This window comes from Bubalus kerabau, chromosome 9 (assembly GCF_029407905.1).
Source record: "Bubalus kerabau isolate K-KA32 ecotype Philippines breed swamp buffalo chromosome 9, PCC_UOA_SB_1v2, whole genome shotgun sequence".
Classification (NCBI taxonomy): Eukaryota; Metazoa; Chordata; class Mammalia; order Artiodactyla; family Bovidae; genus Bubalus; species Bubalus kerabau.
The window spans coordinates 33,203,163-33,223,404 of record NC_073632.1 but is presented as its reverse complement, the minus strand read 5'-3'; the positions used below and the strand labels follow the sequence as shown (position 1 = coordinate 33,223,404).

The 20,242-nt window shown below is 39.6% G+C and overlaps 1 protein-coding gene across 1 annotated transcript; it reads left to right on the top strand.

Moving 5' to 3' along the window:
* The first annotated feature begins 265 nt into the window (after positions 1-265).
* HINT3 (histidine triad nucleotide binding protein 3) lies at positions 266-15,037 on the top strand. Its single transcript, XM_055534959.1, has 5 exons — positions 266-784; positions 5,628-5,745; positions 9,133-9,202; positions 10,230-10,356; positions 14,527-15,037. The coding sequence occupies exons 1-5, from the start codon at positions 584-586 to the stop codon at positions 14,557-14,559; spliced, it is 549 nt and encodes a 182-aa protein (XP_055390934.1). The 5' UTR covers positions 266-583; the 3' UTR covers positions 14,560-15,037.
* The last annotated feature ends 5,205 nt before the right edge of the window (positions 15,038-20,242 follow it).

Genomic DNA, 20,242 nt, shown 5'->3' with positions numbered 1-20,242 from the left:
AAATTATCATGGTAGAAAATGGATACCCAAAGCATCAAATATAGTCTGTGTAGAAAACAAAGCTCTAGAAATGACCATTCTCGTAAAACCTACGAATTAAAAAAAAATTTTTTTTTTTAAAGACATCATTATACACTCGAGGCACTTTATGTTGCTGGCTTCAGGAGATGACGTTCAGAACGGTCAATGAGTTCCATTCGGCCCCCGGGTAGAGCGCGAACGTGATGTCACCGTGGCGTGAGGCGCGAGCCCGGCGTTGTGGCGGAAGTCCTGAGTCGTTACCACCGAGACGCACGGGGATGGGCGACTGCCGCCGGCGGCGGCGGTTCTTCCGTGTCGCGTCCTTGCGCGCCCCCGCGTGGCAGTCAGCGTGAAGGCCAGCCTCTGGCTTTTGCGGCTCCGCGGCCAGTCACCTTGCGGCTCTGGTCGCCCTGGATCCGCGCTGTGCCCAGCTCCCGGCCCGGCCCAGCGCCAGACGAGGGGCGACGCCTCGAGGTAAAATCTAGCAGGTGCAGGAGGCTAACTCTGCAAGAGGCCCTGTTATCCCGGAGAAGCCTCTCAGCGGCGCAGAAGAGCGGGTGAGATGATGGAGGAGAAGGAATGCGGTTTAGGGAAGTCGTGTGCCCGCTCTGAGCCAGTGGCGGCTGCCCAACCCGCAGGGTCCCCAGGGGAGACCCCCGCGGTCGCCGTAGAGTCCCCGGAGCTCGCGAACTACAGTAGCAAGTGCGTGTTCTGCCGGATCGCGGCGCACCAGGATCCTGGCACCGAACTCCTGCACTGTGAGGTGGGCTGCGACGTGCGACCCGGCGTGGGTGGGATCCGGAACGCCCTTGGGGGGCTCCGCTTAGGGCGCCTCAGCTTAGGGGGGCCTCGCCGGCGTGGATCGGGTGGGGACGGTCCTGCGTAAATGGTCCTAGTGATACAGACAGGCTTGTTTCTCTAGGCGCCGGGAGTGTCGCCAGCCTCGTTTGCTGTTCTAAGGGGAGAAAATGGAGAGATAAAACCTCTCTCCGCAGCTGCCGAGGTGGTCGGTGGACAATAGTGACCTCTGATTTTATTAAAGGAACCTCCCCCTACCCCACCTCCCCCCACTTTTCTAGACACTGCCTTTACGTTCTGCAAATACTGATACTGAAAACAAACTAGTAGAAAATAGATAATGGTGACTGTGAAAAGCCCATTTGTTAGATTGAAAATAGGCTGGCAGAAGCGGTCCGTGGTCACACAGTTAATGCATTCTGATTTCCACTAAAGAGTCCAGTTCCTTAGAAGTGTTATTATCAGTTGGGATATGTGGAAATTTTCAGAGCATTTAGACTTTGCTCAGATATTTAAAAACAGATACCGGGTAGGCACTTTCGTCTACCACCTTGCCTGGCCTTTAAAGAAACAGTCTTTTGAAAGAATCAGCTCCAAAGATTCTGGGCTTTGTTTTTGTTTTGTAGTAATCATGCATTGGTTAAAAGTAAATTGAATTCCTTCTAAGCACTGTTGGAGATTGAGTGGTGAGCAAGGTAAATAAAGGCTAGTAGTCCCTGTCTACAATTTATAATCTAAAGGGTGGAGTCAGTACCGACAGAAGAGGCAGCTGATAGTGCTCCGTGCTACGGTGAGATGGTTTTACTACCTGCAGTATTTTGCAAGGCCCGTGAGAGGGGCACCTGACCAGACTCGAAGGGTTAGGGAAGAGCTTCCAGAGGAAGTGAGACATGAAAAAATAAATATGGTCAGGTGAGGAGGAGGAGAGAAGAGTGTCTTCGGTAAAGAGAACCTTCCGCGGTTTGGTCTCTGCCACAGGCAAATAGAAATTCAATCTAACTGGAGCACAGATAGTTTGAAGGGGTGAGTGGTAAAAGATGAGGGTGGAGAGGTAGGCGAGGGCCAAGTTATTAAGGCTGTTGTACTTCATGTTAAGCAGTTTGGGCTTTATTTAAAGAGTGAAGTGAAGGAAGCGCCACAGTTTATTGCTACTGTTCATGCTGGGTTGGAAGAAAACGGTTGAGGTCCATGAAAACGTTTGATCTTTGAAAGATCATCTGGTACCCTGGGGGAGAATGATTGGGAGAGGACCAGGCTGGAGGCATAGAGATTGGTTATGAAGCTGTTGAGGTAATCCAGCCTGATATAAAATGTAATAATGGGGATGAAGAAAAGCAGATCAATTTAGGAATAATTAGGAGTCTGACAATGCAGAGGTCTGCATTTCTAGCCCAGATGATAGGAACTGCCAGCTTATAGGTGGAAATTGAAAAGAGGGAAATTAATAAGATCACCCCACGGACGGAGGAGCCTGGTAGGCTGCAGTCCATGGGGTCGCTGGGAGTCGGACACGACTGAGCGACTTCACTTTCACTTTTCACTTTCATGCATTGGAGAAGGAAACGGCAACCCACTCCAGTGTTCTTGCCTGGAGAATCCCAGGGACGGGGGAGCCTGGTGGGCTGCCATCTATGGGGTCGCACAGGGTCGGACACGACTGAAGCAACTTAGCAGCAGCAGCAGCAGAACATATTTGTAGGGTAGTGAAGGGATCCCTGCACAGAACTCTAAAGAACCCTAACATCGTAAGAGAGAGGTAGAGGATGAAGACCTGAAAAGGGGACAGAGAAACAAACGGGGAAACTAGGAAAACGAAGAGAAAGGAATATGTTGAGGAGCTAGGAATTGGCAGCAATATCTACCTTCCCTCATCCTCATATCTGGGTTGGATGACTCTCCAGTATGCATGCAGAGAGGCCAACTTAGATTAGAACTGGTTTTGTCCCCAAGGTGATGACCGCTGACCTTCAGGAGAACAACTGCAGTGCGGTGATGGGGCAGAGGGCAGATCGCTGATGAAAACCTCGAGATTCAACCTAAAACATTGAAGACAGCAAAGACAGACAACTTCTGAAGGAAGTTTGGCAGTCTTGGGGAGAAGGGAGAGATAGTGGTAACTACAGGAGGAGGTGGAGTTAAGAGAAAGTTTTATAAAACAGGGAAGTCTTTGGTGTGCTTAAATCCCGATGGGCAGGTGCCAATGGAGAAAGGTTTAAACTGGCCCCAAGAGATAGAGCTTTGTCCCTGGGAAAGAGGAAATTCAGTCACCCGTCCATTACTCAGTATTTACATGAGTGCCTTCTGTGTGCCAGACACTGCTGAAGGCATTGGGATACAGCAACAAAATGAGCAAAAATCCCCGTCCTCGTGGCACTTACATTCTACTCACAGGAAATAGACAATAAGCAACATAATAAATAAAATGCATAGTTTCTTAGATGGGGAACAACAAAAGAGAAAAGGGATGCAGTTTTAAAATTTTAGTAAGGAAATGCTTCACTAAGAAGGTGGCATTTGAGGACTTCCCTGGTAGTCCAGTGGTTAAAAATCCGCCTGCTAATGCAGGGGACATGGGTTTGATCCCTGGTCAGGGCACTAAGATCTCATGTGCCCTGGAACAACTGGGCCCGTGCACCACAACTACTGAGCTGGAGCCCATGCCTGCGTGCCTCAACGAAAGAGTCCATATAACACAACAGAGATCCTGTGTGCTACAGCTAAGATCTGATGTAGCCAAATAAATTTTAAAAACTTAAGAAAAGAAGGTGGCATTTGAATAAAGCTCTGAAGAAGGAGAAGGAGCAAAGTATATCATTTATAAAGTACAGCTATGTCATATAGAATATGACAGATATAAAGTATATTTGTGATGTTAAAGTATCATGTGGTGTTATTGGAGATCAGCTTGTCAGTCACCTAAAGTTTAGATGAGCAGTATGGATACTGATCACTTCATGGCAATTAGATGGGGAAACAGTGGCAACAGTGTCAGACTTTATTTCTGGGGGCTCCAAAATCACTGCAGATGGTGACTGCAGCCATGAAATTAAAAGATGCTTGCTCCTTGGAAGAAAAGCTATGACCAACCTAGACAGCATATTAAAAAGCAGAGACATTACTTTGCCAACAAAGGTCCGTCTAGTCAAGGCTATGGTTTTTCCAGTAGTCATGTATGGATGTGAGCGCTGAAGAATTTATGCTTTTGAACGGTGGTATTGGAGAAAACTCTTGAGAGTCCCTTGGACTGTAAGGAGATCCAACCAGTCCATCCTAAAGGAGATCAGTCCTGAATATTCATTGGAAGGTCTGAGGCTGAAGCTGAAACTCCAATACTTTGGCCACCTGATGTGAGGAACTGACTCATTTGAAAAGACCCTGATGCTGGAAAAGATTGAAGGCGGGAGGAGAAGGGGACGACAGAGGATGAGATGGTTGGATGGCATCACCCACTCAATGGACATGAGTTTGGGTAAACTTCAGGAGTTGGTAATGGACAGGGAGGGCTGGTGTGCTGCAGTCCATGGGGTCGCAAAGAGTCGGACACGACTGAGCAACTGAACTGAACTGATGGATACTGATAAGGAAGTTCATGATACATGTACAATTGCCTTTCATCATTATTCTTGTTGAAATCAAGATTATTGGTATGCATATGAGGCCCTTGTCCCAGTTGAATTTTAGTTCTTGGAATGGAGAACTAATGAGCAACAGTGCATTCTGTCAGTGTTTTTGAGGGAAACAATGCTTAAGGCAATGGCACCCACTCCAGTACTCTTGCCTGGAAAATCTCATGGACAGAGGAGCCTGGTGGGCTCAGTCCATGGGGTCGCTAAGAGTCGGATACGACTCAGCGACTTCCCTTTCACTTTTCACTTTCCTGCATTGGAGAAGGAAATGGCAACCCACTCCAGTGTTCTTGCCTGGAGAATCCCAGGGACCGGGGAGCTTGGTGGGCTGCCGTCTATGGGGTCGCACAGAGTCGGACATGACTGAAGTGACTTAGCAGCAGCAGCAGCATGCTTATTGATACTGATTTTAGTTTTTACTTAATTTTTAAGTATGAGAAATTGAATAAGCTTATTTAGGGAATATAGATTTTTCTCTTGGAAAAGCTTGAAACTCAAATGTTAATAGGTTGAAAGATTCACTGTTTTGTTTCCTTTTCTTTTTTCCTTACATTACTGTGTAGAGGTTATAAAACAGAAAACTGATGCCATACATCTCTTAGCACAATATACTGGAGTTTGTTTTCAATATTTTGAGTCTTTTTTAATGCTGTAAAGTGGCAAATAAAAAAATATTTTGTGGAAAAAGTTTTAAAATGTAATCCCATGTAGATGCTAGATGATGCTATAATTGAAGAAAATGTGACTTTGGAAAAAAACTAAATTTAAAAAAGAATTTATCAAACTTGCTATGATTCTGTAGTCAAACCTTTAAAAGTACATATTAGGAGGAGAAAAACCTTAGGGTAGAGATGGAGAAATATATAATGAAATTTTTTAAAAATTTGGGATTATAGTAATGAATTTAATAGCTTCATTCATAATTTTTTCCTTGAAATTGACTTTAAAAAAGTCTTTTTCTTCTCTAGGAGACACTTCATGAGTGTCTCATGAAGGAAGCTAAAGCTTGTGTTTATGGACATAATGCATAATCACAAAATTGCACAATGGAGATTAGTTGTAACGTAAGTACCATTTCCATATCAGACTGAGATTTATGATGTCTAACACATGCCTCAACCGCATTAGGAAATTCTTTTTAAAAATTTACTAACAAATGACACGTTTTTTTTTTTCCTTTAGAATGAAGACCTCGTTTGCTTCAAAGATATCAAGCCAGCAGCACCTCATCATTATCTTGTGGTACCAAAGAAGCATTTTGAAAACTGCAAATATCTAAAGAAAGATCAAATAGAACTCAGTAAGTGGATGGTGGTATTCTTCACGGTCATATCATCTTGAACTGGCATCAGTGATGGCAGTGACAATTGAAATAGTTGAGACAGGTATTGTGATAAAGGAGCATGTGGCTTTTTAAACTGTCATGATGAAAAATTTCCAATATATACCAAAGTAAAGAAAATATTTAGTATAAGCTTTATGTCCTTATCATCGAACCTCAACATTTATTAACTCATGGCCAGGCTCAGTAGTTGTGATACACAGGCCTAGCTCCTCTGTGGCACGTGGGATCTTCCCACATCATGGATGAACCTATTTCTCCTGCACTGGCAGGCAGACACTCTACCCCTGAGCCATCAGGGAAGCCCCTTAAGTATTTACTTTTTTTTAAGAGGAAGAAATGTGTTTATGCTTGCTTTTCTTTGTCTAATATTTCTTCTTGAAAGCTTTTATAACTGTTGCAAATCAAATGTTACGAATTTTGAAGCAGCATAGTAGATGTTTTGGATTTCATTATATAATACTGTTTTTACTGATTTTGTGTATATTTGAATATCTTTATAATAAACCTTTAAAAGTCAATGCAATTAATTTTTTTATAGTCTTTAAAGTTGGGAAAATAATAACCATATAGAAGAGCTTAGTAACAGGGTCAAGCCCTGTGACTATAATTAACATTAATAGAACTTCACCTAACTATAGAATACATATTTTGTTATGAGCACATGTTCACCAAGATATACTCTGGACAATAAAATAAGTCTCAGTACATTTTCAAATGATCAAAATCTTATATGTTTCTGATGACAATGGAATTACATTGAAGAAATAATAAAATCTAGAATAGTACTGAATATTTTTAAATTAACCCACTTTTAAGTAACTTCTAAATAGTTCAAAAAAGACAATATTTTGAATTGATTGGTAATAAAAATATATATCAAAGGATTATAGAATGTAGCTAAAGTATATAGAGTAAAATTTATAGCTTTAAGTGCTTATGTTAGACAGGGAGGTATAAAACCAATGATCTGTTTTCAGTTTAGGACACTAGAAAGAGGCAAGCAAAATCAGATAAAAATAAGTATAAAGAAGGAAATAATAGAGTAGATACCAATCAATGAAATAGGAATGAGACAATTGGTTTTGCTTAATGTAGTTTGGATCTGATTTTAAGTGAATGCATAACATAATTGTCATGTCTTCACAATGATCTATTTTTATCATTATAAAACATTCCTTAATCTCTGGAAATACTTCTTGTGTCTATTTTATATGATATTAATTTAGATACTCCCAACTTTCTTATTACTTGCTGTTTGCCTTGGGTATCTTTTTCTATCCTTGTGTTGTTGTTGTTATTAAGTTGTATCCAACTCTTTTGAGACCCCATGGACTGTAGCTTGTCAGGCTTCTCTGTCCGTGGGATTTCCTACTCAAGAATACTGGAGTGGGTTGCCATTTTCTTTTCCGCGGGAGCTTTCCGACCCAGGGATGGAAGCTGTGTCCCCTGCATTGGCAGGCAGATTCTTTACCACTGAGCTGCCAGGGAAGCCCCTTCTATCCTTTACTTATAATAAATTGAATATGTATATTTAAAGATGTGAAGATAGCAATGTAATTGCATCTGACATTTTAAAAAAACAATATAATGTGGAAATCTCCATCTTTTAATCGAAGCATTTAGTTCAGAAACATTTAATATAACTATAGACATAGTTGGGTTTAGGTCCGCCGTCTTGCCATTTGTTTTCTATTTGTCCCACTTGCTTTTTGTTGTCCTGTTTCTTCTTTCCTGACTTTCTGTGGTTGATCAAACATACTTTTTTTTTTTCAAACATACTTTTAATATTCCACTTTAATTTATCTCCTGTCATTTTAGCCAATTTTCTTCGTATTTTTTTAAACTAGTTGCTATAGTGAAATTAAAATACACATCCTACAATTATAACAGCCTACTTAGAATTAGCATTGTATCAATTCAAAATATGAGAAACTTTGCAACACTTTGTTATTGTTGTCATTTATATTTCATCTATATACTTTATAATGCCATGTTACTGTTAAAATGATTAAATAGTCATATGTCCTTTAAAGAAATTAAAAGAAAAAACAGTCTTTTATTTATTCAAATGTTTGGCATCTTGGGGGTATTTTTTTTCTCATTTTATACTTTCGAGAATGGTTTTATGTTGAAAGCAAAAGCAAGTTGAATAATCACACAGGTCTCCATATTGAACCAGAAACCAGGCAACATTCATCTGAATATTTTCAGTTTAATTTGTCATCCAGTTAAGATCTCTGGACTAGATTTATGGTGCTGAAAGTCCTTCTCTATCTTGTTACATGGACCGTAGCATGCTTCTACCATCTCTCTCTTATTTTAAAATTTTTTCATTGAAGTATAGTTGATTTTCAATATTGTGTTAGTTTCAGGTATACAGCACAGTGATTCAGTTATACATGTATGTATATATATTCTTTTTCAAATTCTTTTTCCTTACAGGTTATAACAAAATACTGAGTATAGTTCCCTGTGTTATACAGTAGGTACCTGTTGGTTATCTGTTTTACATATAGCGGTGTATGTATGATAATCCCAGCCTCCTAATTTAACCTTACCCCACCCCCTCGAATCTTGGGAGACTTTTGAAAGAAAGCAAGATACAGTCTGGCTTGAGCTTTTTTTTTTTGACTGAGTGGTACTGACCTTGTCATGGAAGCCTTCCCACTCAAGCCTGACTTAAGAGAAGCAAACTGATAGCAATGATTTTAAACCTCTTATAAAACTATCCTCTGCAGATTCTCTCACTTCTTCCCATTTTAAATGCTTGATTACACCATTCAGAAACAGAAGGGATCTGAAGTTTGGCACTGTGCTTGAAGATACCAGGTTGCCAAAAATGTTTTAATGGGGAAGCATATCCCATCTGAAGACCGTGAAACACTGAGACTAAGATGCTAAGGCAGATGAGAGTTTGGAAGCCAAAACAAACATTTAGTCATAGCAGGGCTAGTGTATAGGGGGTGTCATATTCCTAATTTAAGTTCAAAGGCAAGTTCAAAGTTTTCTTGTCTTCTTAACTCAGACAAGTTTTGTGTAGATACTTGGTTTCCTTATGATTAGAATTAGACCACAGCAGGATCAGATGTCCTAAGTAGTATCACTTGATAATATCCCTCAAGAGCTGTTTAGAGTCAGCTCATGTGTGATAGTTTGTGATAGGTTGAACCTTCGTTTCAGGTATTGATCAGCAAACGTCTCAGTAACAGAGCTGTTGAAGAAGTCTTTAAATGTGTATCTATTTGATATGACTTTTTACTAGGATCTAAAAGTTTGGGTTAATAACTTGGTAATGAACTTAATGTCTCCTAGAGCATAATGTAGTTCTTTCCTGTTTTACAGTTGAGAACATGGTAACTGTTGGAAAAGCCATTCTAGAAAGGAATAATTTCACTGACTTTGAAAATACAAGGTATGTCTACTTCCAGATAGAAACCAATACATACAGTTGGTTTTTCTCAAATGTTATTTCCTTAGGAAAATGAAAGGAGAGATGCAGAGTTCATGGTTTAAATGCAGTTTTCCTGAAAGTGAACATATTGTTCATTAGTAAATTTAATAAACAAAACTTTTCACATCTCAACATCTTCTAATAATCACCACTTAGAGTTTAGACAGACAGGAATATTCAAGCAGTGGACAGGTAAAACTAGTTACTTAGTCTTCTTTGTTCAGTATGTGCATTCCTATAAAATTGTGTATAAACTGAATTTCCTTAGGGAAAAAAATCTAACTTACTTTTAGTATTCAAGAAACTTAAAGTGATGACAAAGTTTTTTTAGTGATGGTAAGGAAATGACCACTTTATTTAGGAGAAAGCATGCCATCTACTGGTCATGTCTTAGAAGTAAGGACTCCCTACTTCTACTCCCTGTCCAGTGACTCAGCATTTTTTAGGAAAATTAAAGATAATATGATAAGAACTGAAAGTGAAAGTGAAGTCGCTCAGTTGTGTCCGACTCTTTGCGAACCCATGGACTATAGCCTACCAGGCTCCTCTGTCCGTGGGATTTTCCAGGCAATAGTCCTGGAGTCGATTGCCATTTCCTTCTCCAGGGGATCTTCCCAACCCAGGGATCGAACCCAGGTCTCCCACATTGTAGATAGACGCTTTACCGTCTAAGCCACCAGCGATAAGAACTGAAGTAAGACATAATGCCAGCTCAGAATTAATAAGAGTTATACAGTGCCATAATATTCTGTGAAAGCTTTTCTTGATGAAGACTTTATCTTACTGTGAACTTCAACATGAGAAAGAACAGTGTGAATACTCTGAAGTTCATGTAGAAAAATAGTGGAAGAGTTGTTTGAGTGGTAATCTGTCTACCTTAGGTAACCTGTTTTGGGTATCTTTAATATTTATGTGTTTTAACCTGAAAATATCATTGTAAACTATTGTAGAACTAATCTGTCAGTTATCTCGTACTTCTCTGTTTCAGAATGGGTTTCCATGTGTCACCATTCTGTTCCATTGCCCACTTGCACCTTCATGTTCTGGCACCAGCTGATCAGCTGAGCTTCATGTCAAGATTGGTTTATAGAGTGAATTCCTATTGGTTTATCACAGTGAGTATTATTGTTACGCTAGCAGCATACAAAAATATTTGCCCTTTTGGTTGTAGTTTTTCTTTTCTTGGCAACAGTAGACACTTACACCTCTTATAGATTTGGTCATCTGTTTTAACATACTATTTGCACATATCCAAAATAATCTTTTTAGTTTGGGGGACTTTCCAGCTCATCAGATCTGTAGGAAGAGACACCGTGGTGAAGTCTCTGAATTGTAAGCAGAGGATATGATGTAGAAGTTTGTGGCATTAATAGTTCTGAATTCTGCATCTGTTAGTTATTCAAGTGACCGTGTGCAAGTTACTTAAACTTTTTAAGGCCCAAGTTTTTTGTCTACTACTGACTTACGGGTAATAGTGCCTGCCTCTAGGGTTCAGAAGAGGATTGATGATTTAATTAACATGGTGCAGTGGTAAGGAGTCCTCCTGCCAATGCAGGAGGTGCAGGAGCCAAAGGTTCGATCCCTGGGTCAGGAAGATCCCATGGAGAAGGAAGTGGCAACCCACTCCAGTATTCTCGCCTGGAAAATTCGGTTGAAAGAGGAGCTAGGTGGGCTATAGTCCATGGGGTTGCAAAGAGTTGGACACAACTGAGCGACTAAGCACAGACACACACAAACACACACATGTGCACAAAGTGCTTAAAACTGTACCTTGCAGATAGTAAGGGCTCAGTAAATGCAGCCTCTATCATCATTAGCCTCTTTGTAAAAACAGAGAGGCGAGTAGCATCAGCCACTAAACCTGAAGTTGAAGCTGTGAGTCTAAAAAATTGCAGAATTCTGCTTTGCTAGAGCAACAGTAGAACAGAATTCTACTGATTATAAGCTTGTAACCCGACAGTCAAGCTTTGTTATTAAATGACTCTGTCTTTCCAGGGCCACTTGACTAGTAATTTACCAGTTTCTTATATGTACATGATGATAAGGTGACCTGTAGCAGCTATATCTGAAAAACCATCAAATTACAAATTAAGTAATTACCATTAGTTAATATATATTATTATTATAGTCGTATTACAGAAGAAATGAAAAAACTTTTGATTTTTAGAAACTTCGGATTTCAGACTTAATTATCTCTTTCTTCAACTTGTCCAGATTATTTTATTTAATTAAAAATATATTTAAGATGTACGTGTGTGCATGCTAAGCTGCTTCAGTCATGTATGACTCTGTGTGACCCCATGGACTGTAACCTGCCAGGCTCCTCTGTCCATGGAATTTTCCAGGCAGGAATACTGGAGTGGATAGCCATGCCCTTCTCCAGTGGATCTTCCTAACCTGGGAATCGAATCCCTGTCTGTTACATCTCCTGCATTGGCAGATGAGTTCCTTACCACTAGTGCCACCTGGGAAGCCAAGATGTATGTGTACTTCAGATTAAAAAATGGGACATTTTGTAGGAAGCTGGTGTGGTCTCTTTAAAAGATTGGTATGATAAAAAAGAGGTATTTTTTTAATCTGTATTTCTCATTTTCTATACTATGTTTTAGAATGAAAAATAATTTAAATACATTTTTATAACTTCTAAACTGTATTCCTTAAAAGATTTTTTATTTGGGAAAAAAATGAATGAACAAAGTTATGATATCTGTTAATGGTTCATCCTGGGAATCTGAACTCTTCTTAAATATAGATATTAAGTATGTATTATGAGACTTTGAAAAAATCAAAATAAAGATATTAACATTTATTCTGAAATCTTATATAGTATTCCAGATATATAAGATGATTGAGTAAAGTATCTGAAATAATATAACTAGAAGACCTTAGTTTTTATTCTTTTTTAAATAGTTTTTTTTTTTTTAAGAATTTTAGGTTCACAGCAAAATTGAATGGAAAGTTCAGAGAGTTCCCATATATCCTGTATCCCCACATACTCACAATCTCTCCCAGTATCAACATCCTACACCACAGTGATACATTTGTTATAATCTGTGAAACTACATTGATATATCCTTATCACTCAAAGTCCATAGTTTTTATTAGGGTTCATTCTTTGTGTAGTATATACTGTGGCTTTGGACAAATGTATCATGACATATATCCAATACTGTAGTACCATGCAGAGTAGTTAAAGTGCCCTAAAAATCTTCTGTGCTCTGATCATTCGTTTCTCCCTGCCCCTTAACCTCTGGTAACCACTGATTTTTTTTTTTTTTTTCCAAGTCTCCAGTTTTGCCTTTTCCAGAACATCATATAGTTAGAATCATATTGTATGTAGCCTTTTCACTTCTTTCACTTAGTAAAATGCATTTCAAGTTCCTCCATATATAGTTTACTTCTCGATTTTTAAAAAATAATTCTTATTGAGCTTTGGCTATGCTGGGTCTTGGTTGCTGCACGGGCTTTTCTCTAGTCGTGGCGAGTGGGAGCCACTCTCTGCTCATTGCGGTGGCCTCTCTTTGTGGAGCACAGCCTCTAGGGTGCACGGGCTTCCGCAGTTGTGGCACATGGGCTCAGGAATTGCAGCTCCTGGGCTTTGGAGAGCAGGCTCAGTGGTTGTGGTACACAGGCTCAGTTGCTCCACAGCCTGTGGGATCCTCCCTGGCCAGGGATTAAACCCTTGTCCCCTGCGTGTGCAGGCGGGTTCTTTTATTGCCGAGCCACGAGGGAAGCCCCCTTAGTTTACTTTATCAAACTTTAGTGTTATATATTTCTTTTTCTTTTTGAAACTTTCTGACAAATAGGCAATGTGGATAAAAATCTGCCTATTTATATACAAAATATTAAATAAACACCTTTCAGTTCAGTTCAGTTCAGTTCCTCGGTCATGTCCAACTCTTTGTGACCCTGTGAATTGCAGCACTCCAGGCCTCCCTGTCCATCACCAACTCCTGGAGTTCACTCAAACTCATGTCCTTCTAGTTGGTGATGCCATCCAGCCATCTCATCCTCTGTCATCCCCTTCTCCTCCTGCCCCCAATGCCTCCCAGCATCAGAGTCTTTTCCAATGAGTCAACTCTTCACATGAGATGGACAAAGTACTGGAGTCTCAGCTTCAGCATCATTCCGTCCAAAGAATACCCAGGACTGATCTCCTTTAGAATGGACTGGTTGGATCTCCTTGCAGTCCAAGGGACTCTCAAGAGTCTTCTCCAACACCACAGTTCAAAAACATCAATTCTTTGTCACTCAGCTTTCTTCACAGTCCAACTCTCACATCCATACATGACCACAGGAAAAACCATAGCCTTGACTAGACGGACCTTTGTTGGCAAAGTAATGTCTCTGCTTTTGAATATGCTATCTAGGTTGGTCATAACTTTCCTTCCAAGGAGTAAGCATCTTTTAATTTCATGGCTGCAGTCACCATCTGCAGTGATTTTAGAGCCTCAAAAAATAAAGTCTGACACTGTTTCCACTGTTTCCCCATCTATTTCCCATGAAGTGATGGGACCAGATGCCCTGATCTTTGTTTTCTGAATGTTGAGCTTTAAGCCAACTTTTTCACTCTCCTGTTTCACTTTCATCAAGAGGCTCTTTAGTTCCTCTTCACTTTCTGCCATAAGGGTGGTGTCATCTGCATATCTGAGGTTATTGATATTTCTCCCGGCAGTCTTGATTCCAGCTTATGCTTCTTCCAGCCCAGCGTTTCTCATGATGTACTCTGCATATAAGTTAAATAAGCAGGGTGACAATATACAGCCTTGACGTACTCCTTTTCGTATTTGGAACCAGTCTGTTGTTTCATGTCAAGTTCTAACTGTTGCTTCCTGACCTACATACAGATTTCTCAAGAGGCAGGTCAGGTGATCTGGTATTCCCATCTCTTTCAGAATTTTCCACAGTTTATTGTGATCCACACAGTCAAAGGCTTTGGCATAGTCAATAAAGCAGAAATAGATGTTTTTCTGGAACTCTCTTGCTTTTTCCATGATCCAGCGGATGTTGGCAATTTGATCTCTGGTTCCTCTGCCTTTCCTAAAACCAGCTTGAACATCTGGAAGTTCACAGTTCACGTATTGCTGAAGCCTGGCTTGGAGAATACTAGCATGTGAGATGAGTATAGTTTAAAAACAATTGAGAGTTTTTCGTAAGATTTTTAGGAAAAGAATATGTAGTATCCAGCTCTTCTGTTGTGGCTTATTATAATAGGAATGCCAGTAAAATTATTTCATATAGGCTATGATAATTAGAATAAAGATATGTTATTTTTTAAATTACAGGCTGATTATTTGATTGAAAAACTAAGAACATGAAAATGTCAACAGTGGAAGATTTCCTAATCTTGGCTCAACATAGACTAATATTTTCATCTCTTTGAAGTCTAATTACAATTGCAAGGTTCACTGGGTTTTATGAGAAGCTATTACTGGGTAGCCTTAAATTGTTTCTTCATGTTTGTTTCCTGAAATGTGTGATATAGTCATATAAATTCTTTGTCATTGACTTTGTTTTAATGGCTCCTTGTCTAAGGTATAAGATACTCTAGATAAAATCCCATTAAAACAAATTCTGTTAATCAAGAAGGGCTCTGTATATTTTTAAGAAATTAAAATATTTTTATTTCTCCTAAGTAGTCACTTATAATAGTGATTTATTTATGAAGAATAAACTGGTATAAAAGTACTTTGTTGGAACCTTTGTTATAGCAAGGAGAGAAAGAAATTACTTATTGATTGTTCTGTAATTTTACATGTAAAATTTCAAAATAAAGAGTACCATACTACACAGTGATCTCTGATCTTGATGGAAAGAATTGTATATGTGTCACTTTTTACTCAGACTTCAGATGCTGGTTTTCACTTCCTGAAACCTAGCATCTTTGTAATAAATTGATACTGAAAGCTATATAGTATACATATAAAATAACTTTTCTCTAACGGTGAATTTGCTACAACAAATCAATTTGGTTATCCAAGAGAATTCATTGTAATGGAATTTTACCTGTAAGAATATAAATGGGGAAGACACATGAAGTGGTTTTACTAATATATTAAAAACTGGAGGAAGCTGCTGCTTGATAATTTGTTTACTATAACAAAGGAAAATTAGAATTAAAAAGTGATTAGACCTGTCTTTTATCATGAACAAGCCCTGACTTGAAAGTAGAGATGGATAGGTGTGGATGAGAAAATGTACTTTAATAGTACATTAATATTATTGATAAATCATTTCATGAGACATATTTCTTTAGGAATTTGGTGCTAATCTACACTAATAGTAGCGAATGTGAATGAAAAAGCACTGAAAGCTGATCTTATGTTGTGCCAGTGTATAATTGTACCATGCACATGAATATAAATGAACATAAGGATTAAAGTATTGATTGTAGAAATAATCTGAGAAGACTAGTTTTTTTTTTCCTTCCTTTTTGGGGGGCATTATATTAAACATAGTTTTAAGTAATGAAATACTTATTACAATTACAATGTTTAGTTACAACCTCTAGAGTCAATATTGTCTAGTTCATTTATTCATTCAACAAACATTTGCTGAGCATTTAAGTTGTACCAGGCACTGCCAGGATCAGGAAATATAGAAGTGAGAAAGGACCATCTGCCTTTAATTGCCAATACAATGATCAGACAAAACCAGTGAGTACAAGTTGGTATGTTAAGTATCAAAGCGTCCGTAGCTGTGTCTGTGGAGAGGGAAACACTGGAGACAGGTGGCAGAACTAAGTGCTCGTGACTCAGTGTTAGGCAGGTGGATCATGGACATTAAGGCCGAGAGACCAATGTGCACTTTCCTTGGGTTTTGCCTCCATTATTATTTACTTTACAATTGAATATCCGGATTCCATTGTATTCACTGGAGGTGGAGAGAGGGGTTGCTATTGCTGCTGCTAAGTCGCTTCAGTCGTGTCCGACTCTGTGCGACCCCATAGACGGCAGCCCACCAGGCTCCCCCGTCCCTGGGATTCTCCAGGCAAGAACACTGGAGTGGGTTGCCATTTCCTTCTCCAATGCAGGAAAGTGAAAAGTGAAAGTGAAGTCACTCAGTCGTGTCCGACTCTTAGCGACCCCATGGACTGCAGCCTACCAGGCTCCTCTGTCCATGGGATTTTCCAGGCAAGAGTACTGGAGTGAGGTGCCATTGCCTTCTCTGGAGAGAGGGGTTATGGGCTCTCAAAATCATATTTAGGAGTTTGTCAGCACTCCTGTATTAAGTAGCTTGTTGAGCACCTACGCAGATTCACAGTTACATGTTCCTGTAAATCAGTTCAGCCGTGACCAGCTTCTTCAGGAAAGGAGTTTTCAACATGTGCAACGTGATGTGGTTTGTGACCTTGTAGTGACATAATGGACAGTATTATGATAGTAACATGTAAGCTTTTTAAGGAATTCTCAGAATTCTCAGATGCCCTATGGGCTTCACAAAAAATGTTGATTAGCCATTTGATTTAATTTATATGGGGTTATACCCTCTCATAGTAAGCTTTTTTCCTTTGCTGGAAAACCCTTGGAGCCTTAAATTTTTAGTGGCACTTCTCCTGTCAAGGTTAATAATCGAATTATGACAACTGAAATTCACTCAGCTTTTGCAGTAGTTTAATTATTAGGTTTATTTAAGTATATAGTTTAATTATTAGTTTATTTATTTAATTATTAATATTTGGTAACTCTAGCTGCTACAGTTATAACATTAGCTCAGTAAAAATGCTAATTCATAACCTGTCTTAAAAATGTTTAAAGTAATATCAAGAGTGTTATTAATGCATGTTGTGATACTGTTTTTGGTAACTGCAGAATTTTAAAATCATTAATAATGAACTGTTTCAAATTGTTTACTTAGCTAAATTTCTGCTAAATAAATATGGAAAAATATTGTGTGAAATTTTGTCTCTCTGGACTTTAAAAAATTTTTTTTGTTTTTAAAAGATTTTGCTTTTTTAGAGTAGTTTTAGGTTCATGGCGGAATTAGGAGAAAGGTACGTAGATTTCTTATACTTCCTGTCCCCACACATGCAAGGCCTCTCCCATTATCAAGGTTCCCCACCAGAGTGGTGCATTTGTTATTAATACAACTGATTAACTTACATTGACATATCAAAATCACCCCAGAGTTCATAGTTTATCTTCAAGTTTACCCTTGGTGTGGTACATTCTGTGGGTTTGGACAAATATATAATGAATGACATGTAGGGGCTTCCCAGGTGCTCAGTGGGTAAAGAATCCACCTGCATTACAAGAGATCCATTTAATCCCTGGGTCAGGAAGATCCCCTGGAGGGCACAGCGACCCAGACCAGTATTCTCGCCTGGAGAATCTCATGGTGGTGGGCTACAGTCCATTAGGGTTGCAGACTCAGACACAACTGACATGACCGAGCACACGCGGACGCTCCCTAATGACGTGTATCATTATCGTATCATAAGACTGTGTATTGAAGGAAGCTAAAACAAAAATCAGTTCATTCCTGTAAGTGCCCAAAGTCTCTGCCTTTCCAGACACTCATCCTCTCTTGCCTTGAATGTTACTAGACTCTGTTGACTGGGCTTTCTGTTTCCATTATTGGTTCCGTTCTAACACAGCCTCCATCAGAATCCATTCTAAATTACTGACCTGATTATGCAATTTTATTTATTATGAAAACATCCATTTACCATCAAGATTATTCAGCAACCTTTTCAGCTTTATCTCCTGTTCTCATAGTCCACATGCCAGATGTTTTTTACTATTTCAACTAAACTGAGCACACCTCTGAAAATCTGTTCACTTTTAAAGGCCAGGTTAAAACATTGCCTCCTTAGGGAAGTCATGTCTGATACTTCCCATCCCCAACCACAGCATTATTAAATGTACCATCAGCTGTGGTCCATGACATTTTATTTTCCTAGCATAGACCTTACACAGTCTAGCCAGGAAATATGGTGTATTTCTTGCCATTGGATTTAAAACTCTTAGTTGGATGATTTTTTTATCCTTGTATTCCCACTGCCTTAACCCGGTGACTGATGCATAATACCACTCAGGAAATATTGTATTTTAATTTCTGCGTCTCTTAAAACGTTACCATAACAAACCAAAATCTGGTCAAGCACCATGATTTAATGATTTCAGGCAGCTTTCAATCCAAAAATCAAGAGTACAACCTAGATGTCAGGACCTTCCTGGCGTTACAGCAGTGTCCATGACCAAGATAACTCAGGTTTGAAACCTCGGAGATTCCAAAGAATCCACCCACACCAAGCATTTCCTGCAGCTAACAACCACACCTTTGCAGGGCAAGGGGAAAGTGTTATCTAGCTCCTGCCATCTTGTTGACTCACTTTTCCTCTACTTCTTCTCTCCTTGCCTTTGGGGACACATTTATCTTACTTTCACTCTGGAATTTAAAAACTTGCTCTGAAGCCTCAGTTCTAATCACCATGCCTGGGCCACAAGAACTCACCTACCTTAGGAGGTTATACTGGAAAATCACCATGGACGGGGTAGCCTGGCGGGCTACAGTCTGTAGGGTCACAAAGAGCTGGACACAACTGAAGTGACCTAGCACAGGAGGCTATATTAGGTACTTTCTCAGCTAAGGAGATTTATCTTTGATTCTCATTCTGGCTAGTAAGAGAGGAATATTTTCTTGTTATATTTTCTGAGAAAATATTTGCAGTGTTTTGCAAATTTATCACATAAATTCTCTTCCCAAAGGTGGGTGCGAAGAAGGCAAAACATGCTATTATCTGTGGTACCTGGGACTCAAAGCCCATCCATCATCCGTGCCCCTGTCTCCTCGGCAGTGATTCTCAAACCTCATTGTGCATTCGAATCACCTCGTGGGCTCACTGAAAACAGACTACTGGGCCCTACACTGGAGTGTCTAATGTAGGGTGGGACAGGATTTTGCATTTCTGAATGGTTCCCAGGTGATATGCTGGTGGCTGCACAGTAAATAAAAACTAAGGAGTTTTTAAAAAATAACTGTGTTCAGGCCACATACCAGACAAATTATAGAGTCTCTGGAGATAGATTCCAGGCTTTGTAGTTTTAAAAAGTCTTCAGGTAATTCCAGTGTGCAGTTAAATTGGAGAACCTGTGTCCTATGGGATTGAATAAAACTTCTCTGGGCCCTGTTACAGTAGATGTTCAAGAAAATCTTTCTATGGGACCTGAAGCTAACTATATATGATTATTTTCCTACTTGTGGGAAGCAGCTAGGATCAAGAGATGGTGATTATTGGGAATTGTGCCTAAATAAGAATCTGTGTGTGTTTTTTTTCCCTAGGAAATCTGCACACCTACTTAATATCTGCAAACAAATGGTGGCCCTAGTGGTAAAGAACTTGCCTTCCAATGCAGGATATGTAAGAGACAAGAGTTTGATCCCTGAGTTGGGAAGATCCTCTGGAGCAGGGCATGGCAACCCACTCCAGTATTCTTGCCTGGAGAATCCCACGGACAAAGGAGCCTGGTGGGCTACAGTCCACAGGGTTGCAAAGAGTCAGACACAACTGAAGCAATTTAGCATGTACACTTGTCAAAAGCCTTTATTTAGATATCATATTTTGCTTCTTATATTTTAGGAAGGAAAGAAGGAAGCAAGAGAAGGAAAATGAGGAGGAAAAAAAAGAAAGACGAAAGATCTGGCTCAGATAAAGCACATGCGCTGTGAACTTATGCCTAGTACACAAGTTCTGCCCAAGAGAAGTAATAAATGGCATTTGTACAAAGATGTGCAGAGTCACCTAAGCTACAAAGCTGAAGCCTGGAGCAGTGCAGATGATATCCAGGTCTTGCATGGCCTTGTATTTGAAGTGGAGTAAAAGACTGAAACCATTTTTTCATATCTTGCAATCGATCTCATTGCAAACAAAAGAAATTAAGGACAGGCCCTAAGAGGAAAGGCATCCCTAACTTTGGCAGCAGCCGCTAGGTTAGGCTCCTTTTGGAAAAATTGTTTCGATTTCATGCAGTTGCTCAGCTGGGGAGAGTTGGCTTCCAG